The 25,424-nt window shown below is 49.2% G+C and overlaps 1 protein-coding gene across 2 annotated transcripts; it reads right to left on the reverse strand.

The window, feature by feature from the left end:
* Positions 1-1,569: 1,569 nt before the first annotated feature.
* ube2t (ubiquitin-conjugating enzyme E2T (putative)) lies at positions 1,570-23,750 on the reverse strand. Of its 2 annotated transcripts, none has more exons than XM_055891126.1 (7): positions 23,614-23,750; positions 23,234-23,351; positions 22,925-22,994; positions 22,719-22,824; positions 22,033-22,131; positions 3,113-3,196; positions 1,570-2,020 (listed from the first exon to the last, which is right to left on the reverse strand). In XM_055891126.1, the coding sequence occupies exons 2-7, from the start codon at positions 23,340-23,342 to the stop codon at positions 1,925-1,927; spliced, it is 564 nt and encodes a 187-aa protein (XP_055747101.1). In that variant the 5' UTR covers positions 23,343-23,351; positions 23,614-23,750; the 3' UTR covers positions 1,570-1,924. The 2 variants fall into 2 exon arrangements, with proteins under 2 accessions (XP_055747101.1, XP_055747100.1); XM_055891125.1 differs by having other exon boundaries at positions 1,570-2,034; positions 3,112-3,196.
* Between the last annotated feature and the right edge of the window lie 1,674 nt (positions 23,751-25,424).

The following is a 25,424-nucleotide window of genomic DNA, read 5'->3' on the forward strand; positions in this document are numbered from 1 at the left end:
GTGGTTGTATATACAGGTCAGTACCTTATTCAATGTCCAGGGGTTCTGGAGTGGTTGTATATACAGGTCAGTACCTTATTCAATGTCCAGGGGTTCTGGAGTGGTTGTATATACAGGTCAGTACCTTATTCAGTGTCCAGGGGTTCTGGAGTGGTTGTATATACAGGTCAGTACCTTATTCAATGTCCAGGGGTACTGGAGTGGTTGTATATACAGGTCAGTACCTTATTCAATGTCCAGGGGTTCTGGAGTGGTTGTATATACAGGTCAGAACCTTATTCAATGTCCAGGGGTTCTGGAGTGGTTGTATATACAGGTCAGTACCAGTACCTTATTCAGTGTCCAGGGGTTCTGGAGTGGTTGTATATACAGGTCAGTACCAGTACCTTATTCAGTGTCCAGGGGTTCTGGAGTGGTTGTATATACAGGTCAGTACCTTATTCAATGTCCAGGGGTTCTGGAGTGGTTGTATATACAGGTCAGTACCAGAACCTTATTCAATGTCCAGGGGTTCTGGAGTGGTTGTATATACAGGTCAGTACCAGTACCTTATTCAATGTCCAGGGGTTCTGGAGTGGTTGTATATACAGGTCAGTACCTTATTCAATGTCCAGGGGTTCTGGAGTGGTTGTATATACAGGTCAGTACCTTATTCAATGTCCAGGGGTTCTGGAGTGGTTGTATATACAGGTCAGTACCTTATTCAATGTCCAGGGGTTCTGGAGTGGTTGTATATACAGGTCAGTACCAGAACCTTATTCAATGTCCAGGGGTTCTGGAGTGGTTGTATATACAGGTCAGTACCTTATTCAATGTCCAGAGGTACTGGAGTGGTTGTATATACAGGTCAGTACCTTATTCAATGTCCAGGGGTTCTGGAGTGGTTGTATATACAGGTCAGTACCAGAACCTTATTCAATGTCCAGGGGTACTGGAGGGGTTGTATATACAGTACCAGTCCAAAGTTTGGACACACCTACTCACTCAAAGGTTTTTCTTGAATGCAGTTTGTCTGATAGCAACAATGACAAGAAGCTGCCATGTGGGGGATCTCAGGTGGCCCGTTTCAACTAGTTCCTGACATGTCGTCTGGTCGTTTCAACTAGTTCCTGACATGTCGTCTCGTCGTTTCAACTGACCTCAAGTCGATGCTCAACTTCACCAGCTAACTAACAACTGTTACAATATATTTGAGACAAGTGCTCATTCTACACGTTTAAACATCGGAGACTAAATACAGTTCACATGTCGTCAACAGACTAAGCCAACCCCGTCAGTTTTGCCCCAATAATTTCGCACGTATCGGTTTTGTTGCTAAACAACCGACCCTTCTATAAACCCCATGTCCCCTTTGTTAAAGCATATAACCTTTAAAATGTTTGTTACAAACTGACTTGTTCCTTTGGATGTACATACCTGCCATTGTTTGTTGAATAAAACCTGTTATAGTATGTTTTGAATAAAAAATAGTTTTATACGAGTAGAGATGACTCGTCTTTAACTCATGTGCTTACACATTCCAAAAAGGTGACCAATGTTAAATATACAGAAAATAAAAAACTGTTCAACTCAGCTTCAAAACATATTTTAATAAGAAAAGAAGAAACTAATGAAAGTAAGCAGCATGACATTATTTCAACAAGCAGCTCTTTTTCTCCAACGGTCAAATGAACTCCCATATTGGTACTTTATAAAACCCTACGACCACGTCGACCCCTCTCCACAGGTATACTTTCACTTTCAGAGTTACACGGGATGAACACGGGATGAATACTGTAAATAAAGATACTGCCTAAACATTGCTATGAATGAATCCCAGCCTTAGTCTGTACATAACTATATAAAGGGAAAATCTCAAACACTTAAAAAGTCAAAGTGACGTAATTACTGTTACCAACACAAAGAGACAGAGATGTGAGACGTGTTACAGACATGTTCTCTTGGGTTGATCCTCTGTCTTGTCCTGAGCTTCTCTCTTGAGGGTCGACGGCTGGAGCTGAGCTTCTACACTGTCCACGGTCTCCACCACACCACACACACACACACACACACACACACACACACACACACACACACACACACACACACACACACACACTATTAATTACCTGCTGAAGGCAAGCATCTTAAAACGTCCTATATGCTCTTCTAATTCAGGAGATATTTGATCATTGAACAGCATATTAAGCTCTGTAGCTACAGTAACCTTAATAAAATGGCCTTTTCTATAATGAACCCATGTCCACTAAATAGAAGCACCATAACATTCCTACACTGACAGGGAGTTACAGCACCACCTTGTGGAGAGAAGACACCACTACATTAACATGGAGTTACAGCACCACCTTGTGGACAGAAGACACCACTACATTAACAGAGAGTTACAGCACCACCTTGTGGACAGAAGACACCACTACATTAACATGGAGTTACAGCACCACCTTGTGGACAGAAGACACCACTACATTAACAGAGAGTTACAGCACCACCTTGTGGACAGAAGACACCACTACATAACACTACATTAACATGGAGTTACAGCACCACCTTGTGGAGAGAAGACACCACTACATTAACATGGAGTTACAGCACCACCTTGTGGACAGAAGACACCACTACATTAACATGGAGTTACAGCACCACCTTGTGGACAGAAGACACCACTACATTAACATGGAGTTACAGCACCACCTTGTGGACAGAAGACACCACTACATTAACAGAGAGTTACAGCACCACCTTGTGGACAGAAGACACCACTACATAACACTACATTAACATGGAGTTACAGCACCACCTTGTGGAGAGAAGACACCACTACATTAACATGGAGTTACAGCACCACCTTGTGGACAGAAGACACCACTACATTAACATGGAGTTACAGCACCACCTTGTGGACAGAAGACACCACTACATTAACATGGAGTTACAGCACCACCTTGTGGACAGAAGACACCACTACATTAACATGGAGTTACAGCACCACCTTGTGGACAGAAGACACCACTACATTAACAGAGAGTTACAGCACCACCTTGTGGACAGAAGACACCACTACATATAGTGAGTGTGTCTCCGGTCCACGTATCGAACCACCTGTTAACATTACCTTGTTGCTCTGTACAGCGTGTTGCTCTGTCCACCTCTTGGCCTTCTCCAGATAAACCTGCTTGCTGTATTTCAACTCGGAGGACTGGCAGAGAAACAGACAACTCAGTGGGTGAGACGGATAACATACCCACTCATCGAGGGGGGAGATGGGATACGGGGGGAAAAAACATTTCCAATTCACACATGTATTAACACACACTTGTACATGTGTGAAAAAGGGCCAATGTAAGCACCCACCAAAAAGTATAAATAATTATGAATTATACTGAACAAAAATATAAAAAAACAGAACATGCAACAAACTCAAAGATTTTACTGAGTTACAGGTCAAATAAGAAAATCAGTCAGTTTGAATAAATTCATTAGGCCCTAATCTATGGATTTCACTTGACTGGGCAAAGGTGCTGCAATGGAAGGGCCGGGAGGGCATAAGCCCAGCCTCTGGGGAGCAAGGCCCAGCCGCTGGGGAGCAAGGCCCAGCCGCTGGGGAGCAAGGCCCATCCGCTGGGGAGCAAGGCCCAGCCGCTGGGGAGCAAGGCCCAGCCGCTGGGGAGCAAGGCCCAGCCGCTGGGGAGCAAGGCCCAGCCGCTGGGGAGCAAGGCCCAGCCGCTGGGGAGCAAGGCCCAGCCGCTGGGGAGCAAGGCCCAGCCGCTGGGGAGCAAGGCCCAGCCAATCAGAATGAATTTTTCCCCACAAAGGACATTATTCCAGACAGAAATACTCCTCAACACCACCTCTGAAGATGCCGCAAGTGAAGAAGATGTGGAGGGCTGACGTGAATACACGTGGTCTGAGGTTGTGAGGCCGGTTGGACGTCCTGCCAAAGACGCGGCGGTAGAGAAGTTAACATTAAATTCTACCTCAAAACGTCAGACATCTGTTGTGTGACAAAACTGCACATTTTAAAAAAGTGGCCTTTTATTGTGCAACAGCACAAAGTGCACCTGTGTAATGATCATACTGTTTAATTAGCTTCTTGATATGCCACACCTGTCAGGTGGATATTTTCACTAACAGGGATGGAAACAAACGCACAACATTTGAGAGAACAAAGCTTTTTGTGCGTCTGGAAAACGTGTCATGAAACATGGGACAAACACTTGGAAAACTGTGTGTGAGGTGGGCTACAGGTCCAACATCAACTCTGTGTAAGGTGGGCTACAGGTCCAACATCAACTCTGTGTAAGGTGGGCTACAGGTCCAACATCAACTCTGTGTAAGGTGGGCTACAGGTCCAACATCAACTCTGTGTGAGGTGGGCTACAGGTCCAACATCAACTCTGTGTGAGGTGGGCTACAGGACCAACATCAACTCTCTGTGAGGTGGGCTACAGGTCCAACATCAACTCTCTGTGAGGTGGGCTACAGGTCCAACATCAACTCTCTGTGAGGTGGGCTACAGGACCAACATCAACTCTCTGTGAGGTGGGCTACAGGTCCAACATCAACTCTCTGTGAGGTGGGCTACAGGTCCAACATCAACTCTCTGTAAGGTGGGCTACAGGTCCAACATCAACTCTCTGTGAGGTGGGCTACAGGTCCAACATCAACTCTCTGTAAGGTGGGCTACAGGTCCAACATCAACTCTCTGTGAGGTGGGCTACAGGTCCAACATCAACTCTGTGTGAGGTGGGCTACAGGACCAACATCAACACTGTGTGAGGTGGGCTACAGGTCCAACATCAACTCTCTGTGTGAGGTGGGCTACAGGTCCAACATCAACTCTGTGTGTGAGGTGGGCTACAGGTCCAACATCAACTCTGTGTGTGAGGTGGGCTACAGGTCCAACATCAACTCTGTGTGTGAGGTGGGCTACAGGACCAACATCAACACTGTGTGAGGTGGGCTACAGGTCCAACATCAACTCTGTGTGAGGTGGGCTACAGGTCCAACATCAACTCTCTGTGTGTGAGGTGGGCTACAGGTCCAACATCAACTCTCTGTGTGTGAGGTGGGCTACAGGTCCAACATCAACTCTCTGTGTGTGAGGTGGGCTACAGGTCCAACATCAACTCTGTGTGTGAGATGGGCTACAGGACCAACATCAACTCTGTGTGTGAGGTGGGCTACAGGTCCAACATCAACTCTCTCTGTGTGAGGTGGGCTACAGGTCCAACATCAACTCTCTGTGTGAGGTGGGCTACAGGTCCAACATCAACTCTGTGTGTGAGGCGGGCTACAGGACCAACATCAACTCTCTCTGTGAGGTGGGCTACAGGTCCAACAACTCTCTCTGTGTGAGGTGGGCTACAGGTCCAACATCAACTCTCTGTGTGAGGTGGGCTACAGGACCAACATCAACTCTCTGTGTTTGGTGGGCTACAGGTCCAACATCAACTCTGTGTGAGGCGGGCTACAGGACCAACATCAACTCTCTCTGTGAGGTGGGCTACAGGACCAACATCAACTCTGTGTGTGAGGTGGGCTACAGGTCCAACATCAACTCTCTGTGAGGTGGGCTACAGGACCAACATCAACTCTGTGTGAGGTGGGCTACAGGTCCAACATCAACTCTGTGTGAGGTGGGCTACAGGTCCAACATCAACTCTGTGTGAGGTGGGCTACAGGTCCAACATCAACTCTCTGTGAGGTGGGTTACAGGACCAACATCAACTCTCTGTGAGGTGGGCTACAGGACCAACATCAACTCTGTGTGTGTGAGGTGGGCTACAGGTCCAACATCAACTCTGTGTGAGGTGGGCTACAGGACCAACATCAACTCCGTGTGTGAGGTGGGCTACAGGTCCAACATCAACTCTCTCTGTGAGGTGGGCTACAGGTCCAACATCAACTCTCTCTGTGAGGTGGGCTACAGGTCCAACATCAACTCTCTCTGTGAGGTGGGCTACAGGACCAACATCAACTCTCTGTGAGGTGGGCTACAGGTCCAACATCAACTCTCTGTGAGGTGGGCTACAGGACCAACATCAACTCTGTGTGTGTGTGAGGTGGGCTACAGGTCCAACATCAACTCTGTGTGTGTGAGGTGGGCTACAGGTCCAACAACTCTGTGTGTGTGAGGTGGGCTACAGGTCCAACATCAACTCTCTGTGTGTGAGGTGGGCTACAGGTCCAACATCAACTCTCTGTGTGAGGTGGGCTACAGGTCCAACATCAACTCTGTGTGAGGTGGGCTACAGGTCCAACATCAACTCTGTGTGTGAGGTGGGCTACAGGTCCAACATCAACTCTGTGTGTGAGGTGGGCTACAGGACCAACATCAACTCTGTGTGTGAGGTGGGCTACAGGTCCAACATCAACTCTCTCTGTGTGAGGTGGGCTACAGGTCCAACATCAACTCTGTGTGTGAGGTGGGCTACAGGTCCAACATCAACTCTCTCTGTGTGAGGTGGGCTACAGGTCCAACATCAACTCTCTCTGTGTGAGGTGGGCTACAGGACCAACATCAACTCTGTGTGTGAGGTGGGCTACAGGTCCAACATCAACTCTCTGTGTGAGGTGGGCTACAGGTCCAACATCAACTCTCTCTGTGAGGTGGGCTACAGGACCAACATCAACTCTCTGTGAGGTGGGCTACAGGTCCAACATCAACTCTCTGTGAGGTGGGCTACAGAACCAACATCAACTCTGTGTGTGTGAGGTGGGCTACAGAACCAACATCAACTCTGTGTGTGTGAGGTGGGCTACAGGTCCAACATCAACTCTGTGTGTGTGAGGTGGGCTACAGGTCCAACATCAACTCTGTGTGAGGTGGGCTACAGGTCCAACATCAACTCTCTGTGTGAGGTGGGCTACAGGTCCAACATCAACTCTCTGTGTGTGAGGTGGGCTACAGGACCAACATCAACTCTCTCTGTGAGGTGGGCTACAGGACCAACATCAACTCTCTGTGAGGTGGGCTACAGGTCCAACATCAACTCTCTGTGTGAGGTGGGCTACAGGTCCAACATCAACTCTCTGTGTGTGAGGTGGGCTACAGGTCCAACATCAACTCTCTGTGTGAGGTGGGCTACAGGACCAACATCAACCCTCTGTGTGAGGTGGGCTACAGGTCCAACATCAACTCTCTGTGTGAGGTGGGCTACAGGACCAACATCAACTCTCTGTGTGAGGTGGGCTACAGGTCCAACATCAACTCTCTGTGTGTGAGGTGGGCTACAGGACCAACATCAACTCTCTGTGAGGTGGGCTACAGGACCAACATCAACTCTCTGTGAGGTGGGCTACAGGACCAACATCAACTCTGTGTGAGGTGGGCTACAGGACCAACATCAACTCTGTGTGAGGTGGGCTACAGGTCCAACATCAACTCTCTCTGTGAGGTGGGCTACAGGTCCAACATCAACTCTCTGTGAGGTGGGCTACAGGTAGAACATCAACTCTCTCTGTGAGGTGGGCTACAGGTCCAACATCAACTCTCTGTGAGGTGGGCTACAGGACCAACATCAACTCTGTGTGTGTGAGGTGGGCTACAGGACCAACATCAACTCTGTGTGTGTGAGGTGGGCTACAGGTCCAACATCAACTCTGTGTGTGTGAGGTGGGCTACAGGTCCAACATCAACTCTGTGTGTGTGAGGTGGGCTACAGGTCCAACATCAACTCTGTGTGAGGTGGGCTACAGGTCCAACATCAACTCTCTGTGTGAGGTGGGCTACAGGTCCAACATCAACTCTCTGTGTGTGAGGTGGGCTACAGGACCAACATCAACTCTCTCTGTGAGGTGGGCTACAGGACCAACATCAACTATCTGTGTGTGAGGTGGGCTACAGGTCCAACATCAACTCTCTGTGAGGTGGGCTACAGGTCCAACATCAACTCTCTCTGTGTGAGGTGGGTTACAGGTCCAACATCAACTCTCTGTGAGGTGGGCTACAGGTCCAACATCAACTCTGTGTGAGGTGGGCTACAGGTCCAACATCAACTCTCTGTGTGTGAGGTGGGCTACAGGTCCAACATCAACTCTGTGTGAGGTGGGCTACAGGACCAACATCAACTCTGTGTGAGGTGGGCTACAGGTCCAACATCAACTCTGTGTGAGGTGGGCTACAGGTCCAACATCAACTCTGTGTGAGGTGGGCTACAGGTCCAACATCAATTCTGTGTGAGGTGGGCTACAGGACCAACATCAACTCTGTGTGAGGTGGGCTACAGGACCAACAACAACTCTGTGTGTGTGAGGTGGGCTACAGGACCAACATCAACTCTCTCTGTGTGAGGTGGGCTACAGGTCCAACATCAACTCTGTGTGAGGTGGGCTACAGGACCAACATCAACTCTGTGTGTGAGGTGGGCTACAGGTCCAACATCAACTCTGTGTGTGAGGTGGGCTACAGGTCCAACATAAACTCTGTGTGAGGTGGGCTACAGGTCCAACATCAACTCTGTGTGAGGTGGGCTACAGGTCCAACATCAACTCTCTGTGTGAGGTGGGCTACAGGTCCAACATCAACTCTCTGTGTGAGGTGGGCTACAGGTCCAACATCAACTCTGTGTGAGGTGGGCTACAGGTCCAACATCAACTCTGTGTGAGGTGGGCTACAGGTCCAACATCAACTCTGTGTGTGTGAGGTGGGCTACAGGTCCAACATCAACTCTGTGTGTGTGAGGTGGGCTACAGGACCAACATCAACTCTGTGTGTGAGGTGGGCTACAGGTCCAACATCAACTCTCTGTGAGGTGGGCTACAGGTCCAACATCAACTCTCTGTGTGTGAGGTGGGCTACAGGTCCAACATCAACTCTCTGTGTGTGAGGTGGGCTACAGGTCCAACAACTCTGTGTGTGTGAGGTGGGCTACAGGTCCAACATCAACTCTGTGTGAGGTGGGCTACAGGACCAACATCAACTCTGTGTGTGTGGTGGGCTACAGGTCCAACATCAACTCTCTGTGTGTGGTGGGCTACAGGTCCAACATCAACTCTGTGTGAGGTGGGCTACAGGTCCAACATCAACTCTGTGTGAGGTGGGCTACAGGTCCAACATCAACTCTGTGTGAGGTGGGCTACAGGACCAACATCAACTCTGTGTGAGGTGGGCTACAGGACCAACATCAACTCTCTCTGTGAGGTGGGCTACAGGACCAACATCAACTCTCTCTGTGAGGTGGGCTACAGGTCCAACATCAACTCTCTGTGAGGTGGGCTACAGGTCCAACATCAACTCTCTCTGTGTGAGGTGGGTTACAGGTCCAACATCAACTCTGTGTGTGTGAGGTGGGCTACAGGTCCAACATCAACTCTGTGTGTGGTGGGCTACAGGACCAACATCAACTCTGTGTGAGGTGGGCTACAGGACCAACATCAACTCTCTCTGTGTGAGGTGGGCTACAGGTCCAACATCAACTCTCTCTGTGTGAGGTGGGCTACAGGACCAACATCAACTCTGTGTGAGGTGGGCTACAGGTCCAACATCAACTCTGTGTGAGGTGGGCTACAGGTCCAACATCAACTCTCTGTGAGGTGGGCTACAGGTCCAACATCAACTCTCTCTGTGTGAGGTGGGCTACAGGTCCAACATCAACTCTCTGTGAGGTGGGCTACAGGACCAACATCAACTCTGTGTGTGTGAGGTGGGCTACAGGTCCAACATCAACTCTGTGTGTGAGGTGGGCTACAGGTCCAACATCAACTCTCTGTGTGTGAGGTGGGCTACAGGACCAACATCAACTCTCTGTGTGTGAGGTGGGCTACAGGACCAACATCAACTCTCTGTGTGTGAGGTGGGCTACAGGACCAACATCAACTCTCTCTGTGTGAGGTGGGCTACAGGTCCAACATCAACTCTCTGTGTGAGGTGGGCTACAGGTCCAACATCAACTCTCTGTGAGGTGGGCTACAGGTCCAACATCAACTCTCTGTGAGGTGGGCTACAGGTCCAACATCAACTCTCTGTGAGGTGGGCTACAGGTCCAACATCAACTCTCTGTGAGGTGGGCTACAGGTCCAACATCAACTCTCTGTGAGGTGGGCAACAGGTCCAACATCAACTCTCTGTGAGGTGGGCTACAGGACCAACATCAACTCTCTGTGAGGTGGGCTACAGGTCCAACATCAACTCTCTGTGAGGTGGGCTACAGGACCAACATAAACTCTCTGTGAGGTGGGCTACAGGTCAACATCAACTCTCTCTGTGTGAGGTGGGCTACAGGTCCAACATCAACTCTCTCTGTGTGAGGTGGGCTACAGGGCCAACATCAACTCTCTCTGTGTGAGGTGGGCTACAGGGCCAACATCAACTCTGTGTGAGGTGGGCTACAGGACCAACATCAACTCTGTGTGAGGTGGGCTACAGGTCCAACATCAACTCTCTGTGTGAGGTGGGCTACAGGTCCAACATCAACTCTCGGTGTGTGAGGTGGGCTACAGGACCAACATCAACTCTCTCTGTGAGGTGGGCTACAGGTCCAACATCAACTCTCTCTGTGAGGTGGGCTACAGGTCCAACATCAACTCTCTCTGTGAGGTCGGCTACAGGTCCAACATCAACTCTCTCTGTGTGAGGTGGGCTACAGGTCCAACATCAACTCTCTGTGTGCGAGGTGGGCTACAGGTCCAACATCAACTCTCTGTGTGCGAGGTGGGCTACAGGACCAACATCAACTCTCTGTGAGGTGGGCTACAGGTCCAACATCAACTCTCTGTGAGGTGGGCTACAGGACCAACATCAACTCTTTGTGTGTGAGGTGGGCTACAGGTCCAACATCAACTCTGTGTGAGGTGGGCTACAGGTCCAACATCAACTCTCTGTGAGGTGGGCTACAGGACCAACATCAACTCTCTGTGAGGTGGGCTACAGGTCCAACATCAACTCTCTGTGAGGTGGGCTACAGGACCAACATCAACTCTTTGTGTGTGAGGTGGGCTACAGGTCATACATCAACTCTGTGTGAGGTGGGCTACAGGACCAACATCAACTCTCTGTGAGGTGGGCTACAGGACCAACATCAACTCTCTGTGAGGTGGGCTACAGGACCAACACTCTCTGTGTGAGGTGGGCTACAGGACCAACATCAACTCTGTGTGAGGTGGGCTACAGGTCCAACATCAACTCTGTGTGTGAGGTGGGCTACAGGTCCAACATCAACTCTCTGTGTGAGGTGGGCTACAGGTCCAACATCAACTCTCTGTGTGAGGTGGGCTACAGGTCCAACATCAACTCTCTGTGTGAGGTGGGCTACAGGTCCAACATCAACTCTCTGTGTGAGGTGGGCTACAGGTCCAACATCAACTCTCTGTGAGGTGGGCTACAGGTCCAACATCAACTCTCTGTGAGGTGGGCTACAGGACCAACATCAACTCTGTGTGAGGTGGGCTACAGGTCCAACATCAACTCTGTGTGAGGTGGGCTACAGGACCAACATCAACTCTGTGTGAGGTGGGCTACAGGTCCAACATCAACTCTCTGTGAGGTGGGCTACAGGTCCAACATCAACTCTGTGTGAGGTGGGCTACAGGTCCAACATCAACTCTCTCTGTGTGAGGTGGGCTAGAGGACCAACATCAACTCTGTGTGAGGTGGGCTACAGGTCCAACATCAACTCTCTGTGTGAGGTGGGCTACAGGTCCAACATCAACTCTCTGTGAGGTGGGCTACAGGACCAACATCAACTCTGTGTGAGGTGGGCTACAGGTCCAACATCAACTCTGTGTGAGGTGGGCTACAGGTCCAACATCAACTCTCTGTGAGGTGGGCTACAGGTCCAACATCAACTCTGTGTGAGGTGGGCTACAGGTCCAACATCAACTCTCTCTGTGTGAGGTGGGCTACAGGTCCAACATCAACTCTGTGTGAGGTGGGCTACAGGTCCAACATCAACTCTGTGAGGTGGGCTACAGGTCCAACATCAACTCTGTGAGGTGGGCTACAGGTCCAACATCAACTCTGTGTGTGTGAGGTGGGCTACAGGTCCAACATCAACTCTGTGTGTGTGAGGTGGGCTACAGGACCTACATCAACTCTGTGTGAGGTGGGCTACAGGTCCAACATCAACTCTGTGTGTGTGAGGTGGGCTACAGGTCCAACATCAACTCTGTGTAAGGTGGGCTACAGGTCCAACATCAACTCTCTGTGTGAGGTGGGCTACAGGTCCAACATCAACTCTGTGTGAGGTGGGCTACAGGTCCAACATCAACTCTGTGTGAGGTGGGCTACAGGTCCAACATCAACTCTGTGTGAGGTGGGCTACAGGTCCAACATCAACTCTGTGTGAGGTGGGCTACAGGACCAACATCAACTCTGTGTGTGAGGTGGGCTACAGGTCCAACATCAACTCTGTGTGTGAGGTGGGCTACAGGTCCAACATCAACTCAGTGTGTGAGGTGGGCTACAGGACCAACATCAACTCAGTGTGTGAGGTGGGCTACAGGACCAACATCAACTCTGTGTGTGAGGTGGGCTACAGGTCCAACATCAACTCTCTGTGTGAGGTGGGCTACAGGTCCAACATCAACTCTCTGTGAGGTGGGCTACAGGTCCAACATCAACTCTCTGTGAGGTGGGCAACAGGTCCAACATCAACTCTCTGTGAGGTGGGCTACAGGACCAACATCAACTCTGTGAGGTGGGCTACAGGTCCAACATCAACTCTCTGTGAGGTGGGCTACAGGACCAACATCAACTCTCTGTGAGGTGGGCTACAGGTCCAACATCAACTCTCTCTGTGTGAGGTGGGCTACAGGTCCAACATCAACTCTCTCTGTGTGAGGTGGGCTACAGGGCCAACATCAACTCTCTCTGTGTGAGGTGGGCTACAGGGCCAACATCAACTCTGTGTGAGGTGGGCTACAGGACCAACATCAACTCTGTGTGAGGTGGGCTACAGGTCCAACATCAACTCTCTGTGTGAGGTGGGCTACAGGTCCAACATCAACTCTCTGTGTGTGAGGTGGGCTACAGGACCAACATCAACTCTCTCTGTGAGGTGGGCTACAGGTCCAACATCAACTCTCTCTGTGAGGTGGGCTACAGGTCCAACATCAACTCTCTCTGTGAGGTGGGCTACAGGTCCAACATCAACTCTCTCTGTGTGAGGTGGGCTACAGGTCCAACATCAACTCTCTGTGTGTGAGGTGGGCTACAGGTCCAACATCAACTCTCTGTGTGTGAGGTGGGCTACAGGACCAACATCAACTCTCTCTGTGAGGTGGGCTACAGGACCAACATCAACTCTTTGTGTGTGAGGTGGGCTACAGGACCAACATCAACTCTCTGTGAGGTGGGCTACAGGACCAACATCAACTCTCTGTGAGGTGGGCTACAGGACCAACACTCTCTGTGTGAGGTGGGCTACAGGACCAACACTCTCTGTGTGAGGTGGGCTACAGGACCAACATCAACTCTCTGTGAGGTGGGCTACAGGACCAACATCAACTCTGTGTGAGGTGGGCTACAGGTCCAACATCAACTCTCTGTGAGGTGGGCTACAGGTCCAACATCAACTCTCTGTGTGTGAGGTGGGCTACAGGTCCAACATCAACTCTCTGTGTGAGGTGGGCTACAGGACCAACATCAACTCTGTGTGTGAGGTGGGCTACAGGTCCAACATCAACTCTGTGTGTGAGGTGGGCTACAGGTCCAACATCAACTCTGTGTGTGAGGTGGGCTACAGGTCCAACATCAACTCTCTGTGTGAGGTGGGCTACAGGTCCAACATCAACTCTCTGTGTGAGGTGGGCTACAGGTCCAACATCAACTCTCTGTGTGAGGTGGGCTACAGGTCCAACATCAACTCTCTGTGAGGTGGGATACAGGTCCAACATCAACTCTCTGTGAGGTGGGCTACAGGTCCAACATCAACTCTCTGTGAGGTGGGCTACAGGACCAACATCAACTCTGTGTGAGGTGGGCTACAGGTCCAACATCAACTCTCTGTGAGGTGGGCTACAGGACCAACATCAACTCTGTGTGAGGTGGGCTACAGGTCCAACATCAACTCTCTGTGAGGTGGGCTACAGGTCCAACATCAACTCTGTGTGAGGTGGGCTACAGGTCCAACATCAACTCTCTCTGTGTGAGGTGGGCTACAGGTCCAACATCAACTCTGTGAGGTGGGCTACAGGTCCAACATCAACTCTGTGAGGTGGGCTACAGGTCCAACATCAACTCTGTGTGTGTGAGGTGGGCTACAGGTCCAATATCAACTCTCTGTGTGAGGTGGGCTACAGGTCCAACATCAACTCTGTGTGAGGTGGGCTACAGGTCCAACATCAACTCTGTGTGTGTGAGGTGGGCTACAGGTCCAACATCAACTCTGTGTAAGGTGGGCTACAGGTCCAACATCAACTCTCTGTGTGAGGTGGGCTACAGGTCCAACATCAACTGTGTGAGGTGGGCTACAGGTCCAACATCAACTCTGTGTGTGAGGTGGGCTACAGGTCCAACATCAACTCTGTGTGTGAGGTGGGCTACAGGTCCAACATCAACTCAGTGTGTGAGGTGGGCTACAGGACCAACATCAACTCAGTGTGTGAGGTGGGCTACAGGACCAACATCAACTCTGTGTGTGAGGTGGGCTACAGGTCCAACATCAACTCTCTGTGTGAGGTGGGCTACAGGTCCAACATCAACTCTCTGTGAGGTGGGCTACAGGTCCAACATCAACTCTCTGTGAGGTGGGCAACAGGTCCAACATCAACTCTCTGTGAGGTGGGCTACAGGACCAACATCAACTCTCTGTGAGGTGGGCTACAGGTCCAACATCAACTCTCTGTGAGGTGGGCTACAGGACCAACATCAACTCTCTGTGAGGTGGGCTACAGGTCCAACATCAACTCTCTCTGTGTGAGGTGGGCTACAGGTCCAACATCAACTCTCTCTGTGTGAGGTGGGCTACAGGGCCAACATCAACTCTCTCTGTGTGAGGTGGGCTACAGGGCCAACATCAACTCTGTGTGAGGTGGGCTACAGGACCAACATCAACTCTGTGTGAGGTGGGCTACAGGTCCAACATCAACTCTCTGTGTGAGGTGGGCTACAGGTCCAACATCAACTCTCTGTGTGTGAGGTGGGCTACAGGACCAACATCAACTCTCTCTGTGAGGTGGGCTACAGGTCCAACATCAACTCTCTCTGTGAGGTGGGCTACAGGTCCAACATCAACTCTCTCTGTGAGGTGGGCTACAGGTCCAACATCAACTCTCTCTGTGTGAGGTGGGCTACAGGTCCAACATCAACTCTCTGTGTGTGAGGTGGGCTACAGGTCCAACATCAACTCTCTGTGTGTGAGGTGGGCTACAGGACCAACATCAACTCTCTCTGTGAGGTGGGCTACAGGACCAACATCAACTCTTTGTGTGTGAGGTGGGCTACAGGTCCAACATCAACTCTGTGTGAGGTGGGCTACAGGACCAACATCAACTCTCTGTGTGTGAGGTGGGCTACAGGTCCAACATCAACTCTCTGTGAGGTGGGCTACAGGTCCAACATCAACTCTCTGTGTGTGAGGTGGGCTACAGGTCCAACATCAACTCTCTGTGTGAGGTGGGCTACAGGACCAACATCAACTCTGTGTGTGAGGTGGGCTACAGGTCCAACATCAACTCTGTGTGTGAGGTGGGCTACAGGTCCAACATCAACTCTGTGTGTGAGGTGGGCTACAGGTCCAACATCAACTCTCTGTGTGAGGTGGGCTACAGGTCCAACATCAACTCTCTGTGTGAGGTGGGCTACAGGTCCAACATCAACTCTCTGTGTGAGGTGGGCTACAGGTCCAACATCAACTCTCTGTGAGGTGGGATACAGGTCCAACATCAACTCTCTGTGAGGTGGGCTACAGGTCCAACATCAACTCTCTGTGAGGTGGGCTACAGGACCAACATCAACTCTGTGTGAGGTGGGCTACAGGTCCAACATCAACTCTCTGTGAGGTGGGCTACAGGACCAACATCAACTCTGTGTGAGGTGGGCTACAGGTCCAACATCAACTCTCTGTGAGGTGGGCTACAGGTCCAACATCAACTCTGTGTGAGGTGGGCTACAGGTCCAACATCAACTCTGTGTGAGGTGGGCTACAGGTCCAACATCAACTCTGTGAGGTGGGCTACAGGTCCAACATCAACTCTGTGAGGTGGGCTACAGGTCCAACATCAACTCTGTGTGTGTGAGGTGGGCTACAGGACCTACATCAACTCTCTGTGTGAGGTGGGCTACAGGTCCAATATCAACTCTCTGTGTGAGGTGGGCTACAGGTCCAACATCAACTCTGTGTGAGGTGGGCTACAGGTCCAACATCAACTCTGTGTGTGTGAGGTGGGCTACAGGTCCAACATCAACTCTGTGTAAGGTGGGCTACAGGTCCAACATCAACTCTCTGTGTGAGGTGGGCTACAGGTCCAACATCAACTCTGTGTGAGGTGGGCTACAGGTCCAACATCAACTCTGTGTGAGGTGGGCTACAGGTCCAACATCAACTCTGTGTGAGGTGGGCTACAGGTCCAACATCAACTCTGTGTAAGGTGGGCTACAGGTCCAACATCAACTCTGTGTGAGGTGGGCTACAGGACCAACATCAACTCTGTGTGTGAGGTGGGCTACAGGTCCAACATCAACTCTGTGTGTGAGGTGGGCTACAGGTCCAACATCAACTCTGTGTGTGAGGTGGGCTACAGGACCAACATCAACTCTGTGTGTGAGGTGGGCTACAGGTCCAACATCAACTCTCTGTGTGAGGTGGGCTACAGGTCCAACATCAACTCTCTGTGTGAGGTGGGCTACAGGCCCAACATCAACTCTGTGTGAGGTGGGCTACAGGTCCAACATCAACTCTGTGTGAGGTGGGCTACAGGTCCAACATCAACTCTGTGTGAGGTGGGCTACAGGTCCAACATCAACTCTGTGTGAGGTGGGCTACAGGTCCAACATCAACTCTCTGTGTGAGGTGGGCTACAGGTCCAACATCAACTCTGTGTGAGGTGGGCTACAGGTCCAACATCAACTCTCTGTGTGAGGTGGGCTACAGGTCCAACATCAACTCTCTGTGTGAGGTGGGCTACAGGTCCAACATCAACTCTGTGTGTGAGGTGGGCTACAGGTCCAACATCAACTCTGTGTGTGAGGTGGGCTACAGGTCCAACAACTCTCTGTGTGAGGTGGGCTACAGGTCCAACATCAACTCTCTGTGTGAGGTGGGCTACAGGTCCAACATCAACTCTCTGTGTGAGGTGGGCTACAGGTCCAACATCAACTCTGTGTGTGAGGTGGGCTACAGGTCCAACATCAACTCTGTGTGTGAGGTGGGCTAGTCCCGTTCTGTGAGCTTGTGTGGTCTACCACTTTGCGGCTGAGCCGTTGTTGCTCCTAGACGTTTCCACTTCACAGCAGCACTTACAGTTGACCGGGGCAGTTCTAGCAGGGCAGACATGTGATGAACTGACTTGTTGGAAAGGTGGCATCCTATGACGGTGCCACGTTGAAAGTCACTGAGCTCTTCAGTGAGGAGATTCTACTGCCAATGTTTTGTTTATGGAGATTGCATGGCTGTGTGCTTGATTTTATACCCCTTGACTATAATATCCAAATCCACTAATTTGAAGGGGTGTCCACATACTTTTGCATATATAGAGTATATCAGCTATGGGGTCAGTCTGTCTGCTATATCAGCTATGGGGTCAGTCTGTCTGCTATATCAGCTATGGGGTCAGTCTGTCTGTTATATCAGCTATGGGGTCAGTCTGTCTGCTATATCAGCTATGGGGTCAGTCTGTCTGCTATATCAGCTATGGGGTCAGTCTGTCTGTTATATCAGCTATGGGGTCAGTCTGTCTGCTATATCAGCTATGGGGTCAGTCTGTCTGCTATATCAGCTATGGGGTCAGTCTGTTATATCAGCTATGGGGTCAGTCTGTCTGTTATATCAGCTATGGGGTCAGTCTGTTATATCAGCTATGGGGTCAGTCTGTTATATCAGCTATGGGGTCAGTCTGTTATATCAGCTATGGGGTCAGTCTGTCTGTTATATCAGCTATGGGGTCAGTCTGTCTGCTATATCAGCTATGGGGTCAGTCTGTCTGCTATATCAGCTATGGGGTCAGTCTGTCTGCTATATCAGCTATGGGGTCAGTCTGTCTGCTATATCAGCTATGGGGTCAGTCTGTTATATCAGCTATGGGGTCAGTCTGTTATATCAGCTATGGGGTCAGTCTGTCTGCTATATCAGCTATGGGGTCAGTCTGTCTGCTATATCAGCTATGGGGTCAGTCTGTCTGTTATATCAGCTATGGGGTCAGTCTGTCTGTTATATCAGCTATGGGGTCAGTCTGTCTGTTATATCAGCTATGGGGTCAGTCTGTCTGCTATATCAGCTATGGGGTCAGTCTGTCTGCTATATCAGCTATGGGGTCAGTCTGCTATATCAGCTATGGGGTCAGTCTGTCTGTTATATCAGCTATGGGGTCAGTCTGTTATATCAGCTATGGGGTCAGTCTGTTATATCAGCTATGGGGTCAGTCTGTTATATCAGCTATGGGGTCAGTCTGCTATATCAGCTGTGGGGTCAGTCTGTTATATCAGCTATGGGGTCAGTCTGTCTGTTATATCAGCTGTGGGGTCAGTCTGTCTGTTATATCAGCTGTGGGGTCAGTCTGTCTGTTATATCAGCTATGGGGTCAGTCTGCTATATCAGCTATGGGGTCAGTCTGTCTGCTATATCAGCTATGGGGTCAGTCTGTCTGCTATATCAGCTATGGGGTCTGTCTGCTATATCAGCTATGGGGTCTGTCTGCTATATCAGCTATGGGGTCAGTCTGTCTGTTATATCAGCTATGGGGTCAGTCAGTCTGCTATATCAGCTATGGGGTCAGTCAGTCTGCTATATCAGCTATGGGGTCAGTCTGTTATATCAGCTATGGGGTCAGTCTGTCTGCTATATCAGCTATGGGGTCAGTCTGTCTGCTATATCAGCTATGGGGTCTGTCTGCTATATCAGCTATGGGGTCAGTCTGCTATATCAGCTATGGGGTCAGTCTGCTATATCAGCTATGGGGTCAGTCAGTCTGCTATATCAGCTATGGGGTCAGTCTGTCTGTTATATCAGCTATGGGGTCAGTCTGTCTGTTATATCAGCTATGGGGTCAGTCTGTCTGTTATATCAGCTATGGGGTCAGTCTGTCTGTTATATCAGCTATGGGGTCAGTCTGTCTGTTATATCAGCTATGGGGTCAGTCTGTCTGTTATATCAGCTATGGGGTCAGTCTGTCTGTTATATCAGCTATGGGGTCAGTCTGTCTGTTATATCAGCTATGGGGTCAGTCTGTCTGTTATATCAGCTATGGGGTCAGTCTGTCTGTTATATCAGCTATGGGGTCAGTCTGTCTGCTATATCAGCTATGGGGTCAGTCAGTCTGTTATATCAGCTATGGGGTCAGTCTGTCTGTTATATCAGCTATGGGGTCAGTCTGTCTGTTATATCAGCTATGGGGTCAGTCTGTCTGTTATATCAGCTATGGGGTCAGTCTGTCTGTTATATCAGCTATGGGGTCAGTCTGTCTGTTATATCAGCTATGGGGTCAGTCTGTCTGTTATATCAGCTATGGGGTCAGTCTGTCTGTTATATCAGCTATGGGGTCAGTCTGTCTGTTATATCAGCTATGGGGTCAGTCTGTCTGTTATATCAGCTATGGGGTCAGTCTGTTATATCAGCTATGGGGTCAGTCTGTTATATCAGCTATGGGGTCAGTCTGTTATATCAGCTATGGGGTCAGTCTGTTATATCAGCTATGGGGTCAGTCTGTTATATCGGCTATGGGGTCAGTCTGTTATATCGGCTATGGGGTCAGTCTGTTATATCGGCTATGGGGTCAGTCTGTTATATCGGCTATGGGGTCAGTCTGTTATATCGGCTATGGGGTCAGTCTGTTATATCGGCTATGGGGTCAGTCTGTTATATCGGCTATGGGGTCAGTCTGTTATATCGGCTATGGGGTCAGTCTGTTATATCGGCTATGGGGTCAGTCTGTTATATCGGCTATGGGGTCAGTCTGTTATATCGTCTATGGGGTCAGTCTGTTATATCGTCTATGGGGTCAGTCTGTTATATCAGCTATGGGGTCAGTCTGTTATATCAGCTATGGGGTCAGTCTGTTATATCAGCTATGGGGTCAGTCTGTTATATCAGCTATGGGGTCAGTCTGTCTGTTATATCAGCTATGGGGTCAGTCTGTCTGTTATATCAGCTATGGGGTCAGTCTGTCTGTTATATCAGCTATGGGGTCAGTCTGTCTGTTATATCAGCTATGGGGTCAGTCTGTCTGTTATATCAGCTATGGGGTCAGTCTGTCTGTTATATCAGCTATGGGGTCAGTCTGTCTGTTATATCAGCTATGGGGTCAGTCTGTCTGTTATATCAGCTATGGGGTCAGTCTGTCTGTTATATCAGCTATGGGGTCAGTCTGTCTGTTATATCAGCTATGGGGTCAGTCTGTCTGTTATATCAGCTATGGGGTCAGTCTGTCTGTTATATCAGCTATGGGGTCAGTCTGTCTGTTATATCAGCTATGGGGTCAGTCTGTCTGCTATATCAGCTATGGGGTCAGTCAGTCTGTTATATCAGCTATGGGGTCAGTCTGTCTGTTATATCAGCTATGGGGTCAGTCTGTCTGTTATATCAGCTATGGGGTCAGTCTGTCTGTTATATCAGCTATGGGGTCAGTCTGTCTGTTATATCAGCTATGGGGTCAGTCTGTCTGTTATATCAGCTATGGGGTCAGTCTGTCTGTTATATCAGCTATGGGGTCAGTCTGTCTGTTATATCAGCTATGGGGTCAGTCTGTCTGTTATATCAGCTATGGGGTCAGTCTGTCTGTTATATCAGCTATGGGGTCAGTCTGTCTGTTATATCAGCTATGGGGTCAGTCTGTCTGTTATATCAGCTATGGGGTCAGTCTGTCTGTTATATCAGCTATGGGGTCAGTCTGTCTGTTATATCAGCTATGGGGTCAGTCTGTTATATCAGCTATGGGGTCAGTCTGTTATATCAGCTATGGGGTCAGTCTGTTATATCAGCTATGGGGTCAGTCTGTTATATCAGCTATGGGGTCAGTCTGTTATATCAGCTATGGGGTCAGTCTGTTATATCAGCTATGGGGTCAGTCTGTTATATCAGCTATGGGGTCAGTCTGTTATATCAGCTATGGGGTCAGTCTGTTATATCAGCTATGGGGTCAGTCTGTTATATCAGCTATGGGGTCAGTCTGTTATATCAGCTATGGGGTCAGTCTGTTATATCGGCTATGGGGTCAGTCTGTTATATCGGCTATGGGGTCAGTCTGTTATATCGGCTATGGGGTCAGTCTGTTATATCGGCTATGGGGTCAGTCTGTTATATCGGCTATGGGGTCAGTCTGTTATATCGGCTATGGGGTCAGTCTGTTATATCGGCTATGGGGTCAGTCTGTTATATCGGCTATGGGGTCAGTCTGTTATATCGGCTATGGGGTCAGTCTGTTATATCGGCTATGGGGTCAGTCTGTTATATCAGCTATGGGGTCAGTCTGTTATATCAGCTATGGGGTCAGTCTGTTATATCAGCTATGGGGTCAGTCTGTTATATCGGCTATGGGGTCAGTCTGTTATATCGGCTATGGGGTCAGTCTGTTATATCGGCTATGGGGTCAGTCTGTTATATCAGCTATGGGGTCAGTCTGTCTGTTATATCAGCTATGGGGTCAGTCTGTCTGTTATATCAGCTATGGGGTCAGTCTGTCTGTTATATCAGCTATGGGGTCAGTCTGTTATATCAGCTATGGGGTCAGTCTGTCTGTTATATCAGCTATGGGGTCAGTCTGTCTGTTATATCAGCTATGGGGTCAGTCTGTCTGTTATATCAGCTATGGGGTCAGTCTGTCTGTTATATCAGCTATGGGGTCAGTCTGTCTGTTATATCAGCTATGGGGTCAGTCTGTTATATCAGCTATGGGGTCAGTCTGTCTGAGTCGTTGTAGGGACAGAGAAGGAGCGTTACTCACTATGTCAGCCATGAGTGGGTCGTCCAGGTTGGGCTCAGCCATCAGCAGCTGTATGGAGGTGAGCACTGTGGAGATGTTCAGGGAAGGTTTCCACGCACCCTACACACACACACACACACACACACACACACACACACACACACACACACACACACAAAGGGAAGAGGTGCTACACAGGGTGCGGAGGCTGTCCATGTTGTATCTTGGGTGGGAGTGTGTGTGTGTGTTACCCTGGGTGTTGGTTTGAGTGTGTGTGTGTGTGTGTGTGTGTGTGTGTGTGTGTGTGTATGTGTGTTACCCTGGGTGTTGGTTTGAGTGTGTGTGTGTGTGTTACCCTGGGTGTTGGTTTGAGTGTGTGTGTGTGTGTGTGTGTGTGTGTGTGTGTGTGTGTGTGTGTGTGTGTGTGTGTGTGTGTGTGTGTGTGTGTGTGTTACCCTGGGTGGTAGTTTGAGGGCGTGTGTGTGTGTTACCCTGGGTGTTGGTTTGAGTGTGTGTGTGTGTGTGTGTGTGTGTGTGTGTGTGTGTGTGTGTGTGTGTGTGTGTGTGTTACCCTGGGTGGTAGTTTGAGTGTGTGTGTGTGTGTTACCCTGGGTGTTGGTTTGAGTGTGTGTGTGTGTGTGTGTGTGTGTGTGTGTGTGTGTGTGTGTGTGTGTGTGTGTGTGTGTGTGTGTGTGTGTGTGTGTTACCCTGGGTGGTAGTTTGAGGGCGTCGTGACAGATGCGACCATTGTTGTCTATGTTGGGGTGGTAGATGGGTGTCAGGAACCTCATCTTAGGGGGCTCAAAGGGATACCTGGAGGGTTAGGAGAGAATCATCCCGATCATTGTACCTAAAACGTGTACTAGACCTGTATCTACTCAGAGGTGTGTGTTATGTCAGAGTCACATCATACCTGTCTGGAACTATAATCTCCAGTAAGAAGACTCCTCCTTCAAACGGAGTCTCAGCTCCACCCACTATTTCTACACAGGACAAGAGACAGTAACAACACCTGTAGACGTTTATATCTATATAAAACTACATCATTGATCACTACTATCATTTATGTTTATAATATACGGTATATATTATTGATCAATACCAATTGGCTATCAATGGCGGATGCATGAAAAGAGTACCTTTAACACATATACTAGCACCCACCGAGAGGCTACATAACCGTACGGTTGACTGATCGATAAGTTGATCGATTGCTACTCACGGGCCCGGAGCTCGTCCATCTTCCCCTCGGTCTGCCAGCAAGTGATCCCCGGTGAAGGCTCCATGCTAAGCATCTGCAACTCGCGCTTCAGACGTGAGGTCCTCTGCATTCTCTCGCTCTGAGACACACGGTGAAAGACATGTTTAACTAGTTAACGTTAACTAACTCGTTACTTAGCTAACTACAGACCAACCTTAGCTAGCTATATAACGCTCTGAGACACACGGTGAAAGACATGTTTAACTAGTTAACTAACTCGTTACTTAGCTAACTACAGACCAACCTTAACTAGCTATTTAACGTTACAGTAGCTAGCTAGAAGCTTTGTGTCAACTAACGTTACTTACGTTAGCCATGATGCTGGACACATTTGGGCTTACCTGGACAAAATACTATGTCGATTTTCGCTTCAAATACACCTGTAGCCGACAGAAAGAAGTAGCCTAGCTAAGGAGTTTCTGAAGGGGCGTTTGACAGAATGTTTAGATTTTCCCTCCTCATACCTCACCGGAAATCCGGTTTTGGTGAAGTGCATTGTGGGTGTTGAAGTTCATTGGCAGAATGTAGAAAACTTCTCAAATATAATTGTAGGCCATCTACCAGAGCTTCATCCAAATTATAGAAAAAATTGACACTAAGTCAATATACATATATTCAGATTTATTTAAAACATAAAACAGACAAAGTTGCTTAGGTTTATTATATCAAATTCAACTGGTATGAGGTACCACTGTATGAGTCATAATACCCATGAAACCTAGCAGTCAAACAAGGAAATGGTTCCAATCATTTTTCCACTGTTCATTTTTTCCATAGAAACACTTAAAAAAAATTAAAATTAAAAAATTAAAACATTCTCCTTCACCCAAATCCAGATAGCTGATGTTCTGAAACAGCTGCAAAATCTGGACCCTCTCTTTCTAAAATTATCTGTCGAAAATGTTGCAACCCCTATTACTAGCCTGTTCAACCTCTCTTTCGTATCCTCTGAGATCCCTAAAGATTGGACAGCTGCCGCGGTCATCCCCCTCTTCAAAGGGGGAGACACTCTAGACCCAAACTGCTACAGACCTATATCTATCCTGCCCTGCCTTTCTAAAGTCTTCGAAAGCCAAGTTAACAAACAGATCACCGACCATTTCGATTCCCACCGTACCTTCTCCATTATGCAATCTGGTTTCCGAGCTGGTCACGGGTGCACCTCAGCCATGCTCAAGGTCCTAAATGATGTCATAACCGCCATCGATAAAAGACAGTACTGTGCAGCCGTCTTCATCGACCTGGCCAAAGCTTTCGACTCTGTCAATCACCGTATTCTTACCGGCAGACTCAACAGCCTTGGTTTCTCAAATGACTGCCTCGCCTGGTTCACCAACAACTTCTCAGATAGAGTTAAGGTTGTCAAATCGGAGGGCCTGTTGTCCGGACCTCTGGCAGTCTCTATGGGGGTGCCACAGGGTTAAATTCTCAGGCCGACTCTTTTCTCTGTATACATCAATGATGTCGCTCTTGCTGCTGGTGATTCTTTGATCCACCTCTACGCAGACGACACCATCCTTTATAAATCTGGCCCTTCCTTGGAGACTGTGTTAACTAACCTCCAAACAAGCTACAACACTCCTTCCGTGGCCTCCAACTGCTTTTAAATGCTAGTAAAACTAAATGCATGCTCTTCAACCGATTGCTGCCCACACCCGCCCGCCCGTCCAGCATCACTACTCTGGACGGTTCTGACTTAGAATATATGGACAACTACAAATACCTAGGTGTCTGGTTAGACTGTAAACTCTCCCTCCAGACTCACATTAAGCATCTCCAATCCAAAACCCTCGTAAAACTGACTATCCTACCTATCCTTGACATCGGAGATGTCATTTACAAAATAGCCTCCAACACTCTACTCAGCAAATTGGATGCAGTCTATCACAGTGCCATCCGTTTTGTCACCAAAGCCCCATATTCTACCCACCACTGCGACCTGTATGCTCTCGTTGGCTGGCCCTCACTACATATTCGTCGCCAAACCAACTGGATCCAGGTCATCTATAAGTCTTTGCTAGGTAAAGCCCCGCCTTATCTCAGCTCACTGGTCACCATAGCAACACCCACCCGTAGCACGCGCTCCAGCAGGTATATTTCATTCCGAGGCCAAGGTGACAAGCCATGGGCAAGAGGCTTCGTTCACAAGCAA

Source organism: Salvelinus fontinalis, chromosome 31 (assembly GCF_029448725.1).
Source record: "Salvelinus fontinalis isolate EN_2023a chromosome 31, ASM2944872v1, whole genome shotgun sequence".
NCBI lineage: Eukaryota > Metazoa > Chordata > Actinopteri > Salmoniformes > Salmonidae > Salvelinus > Salvelinus fontinalis.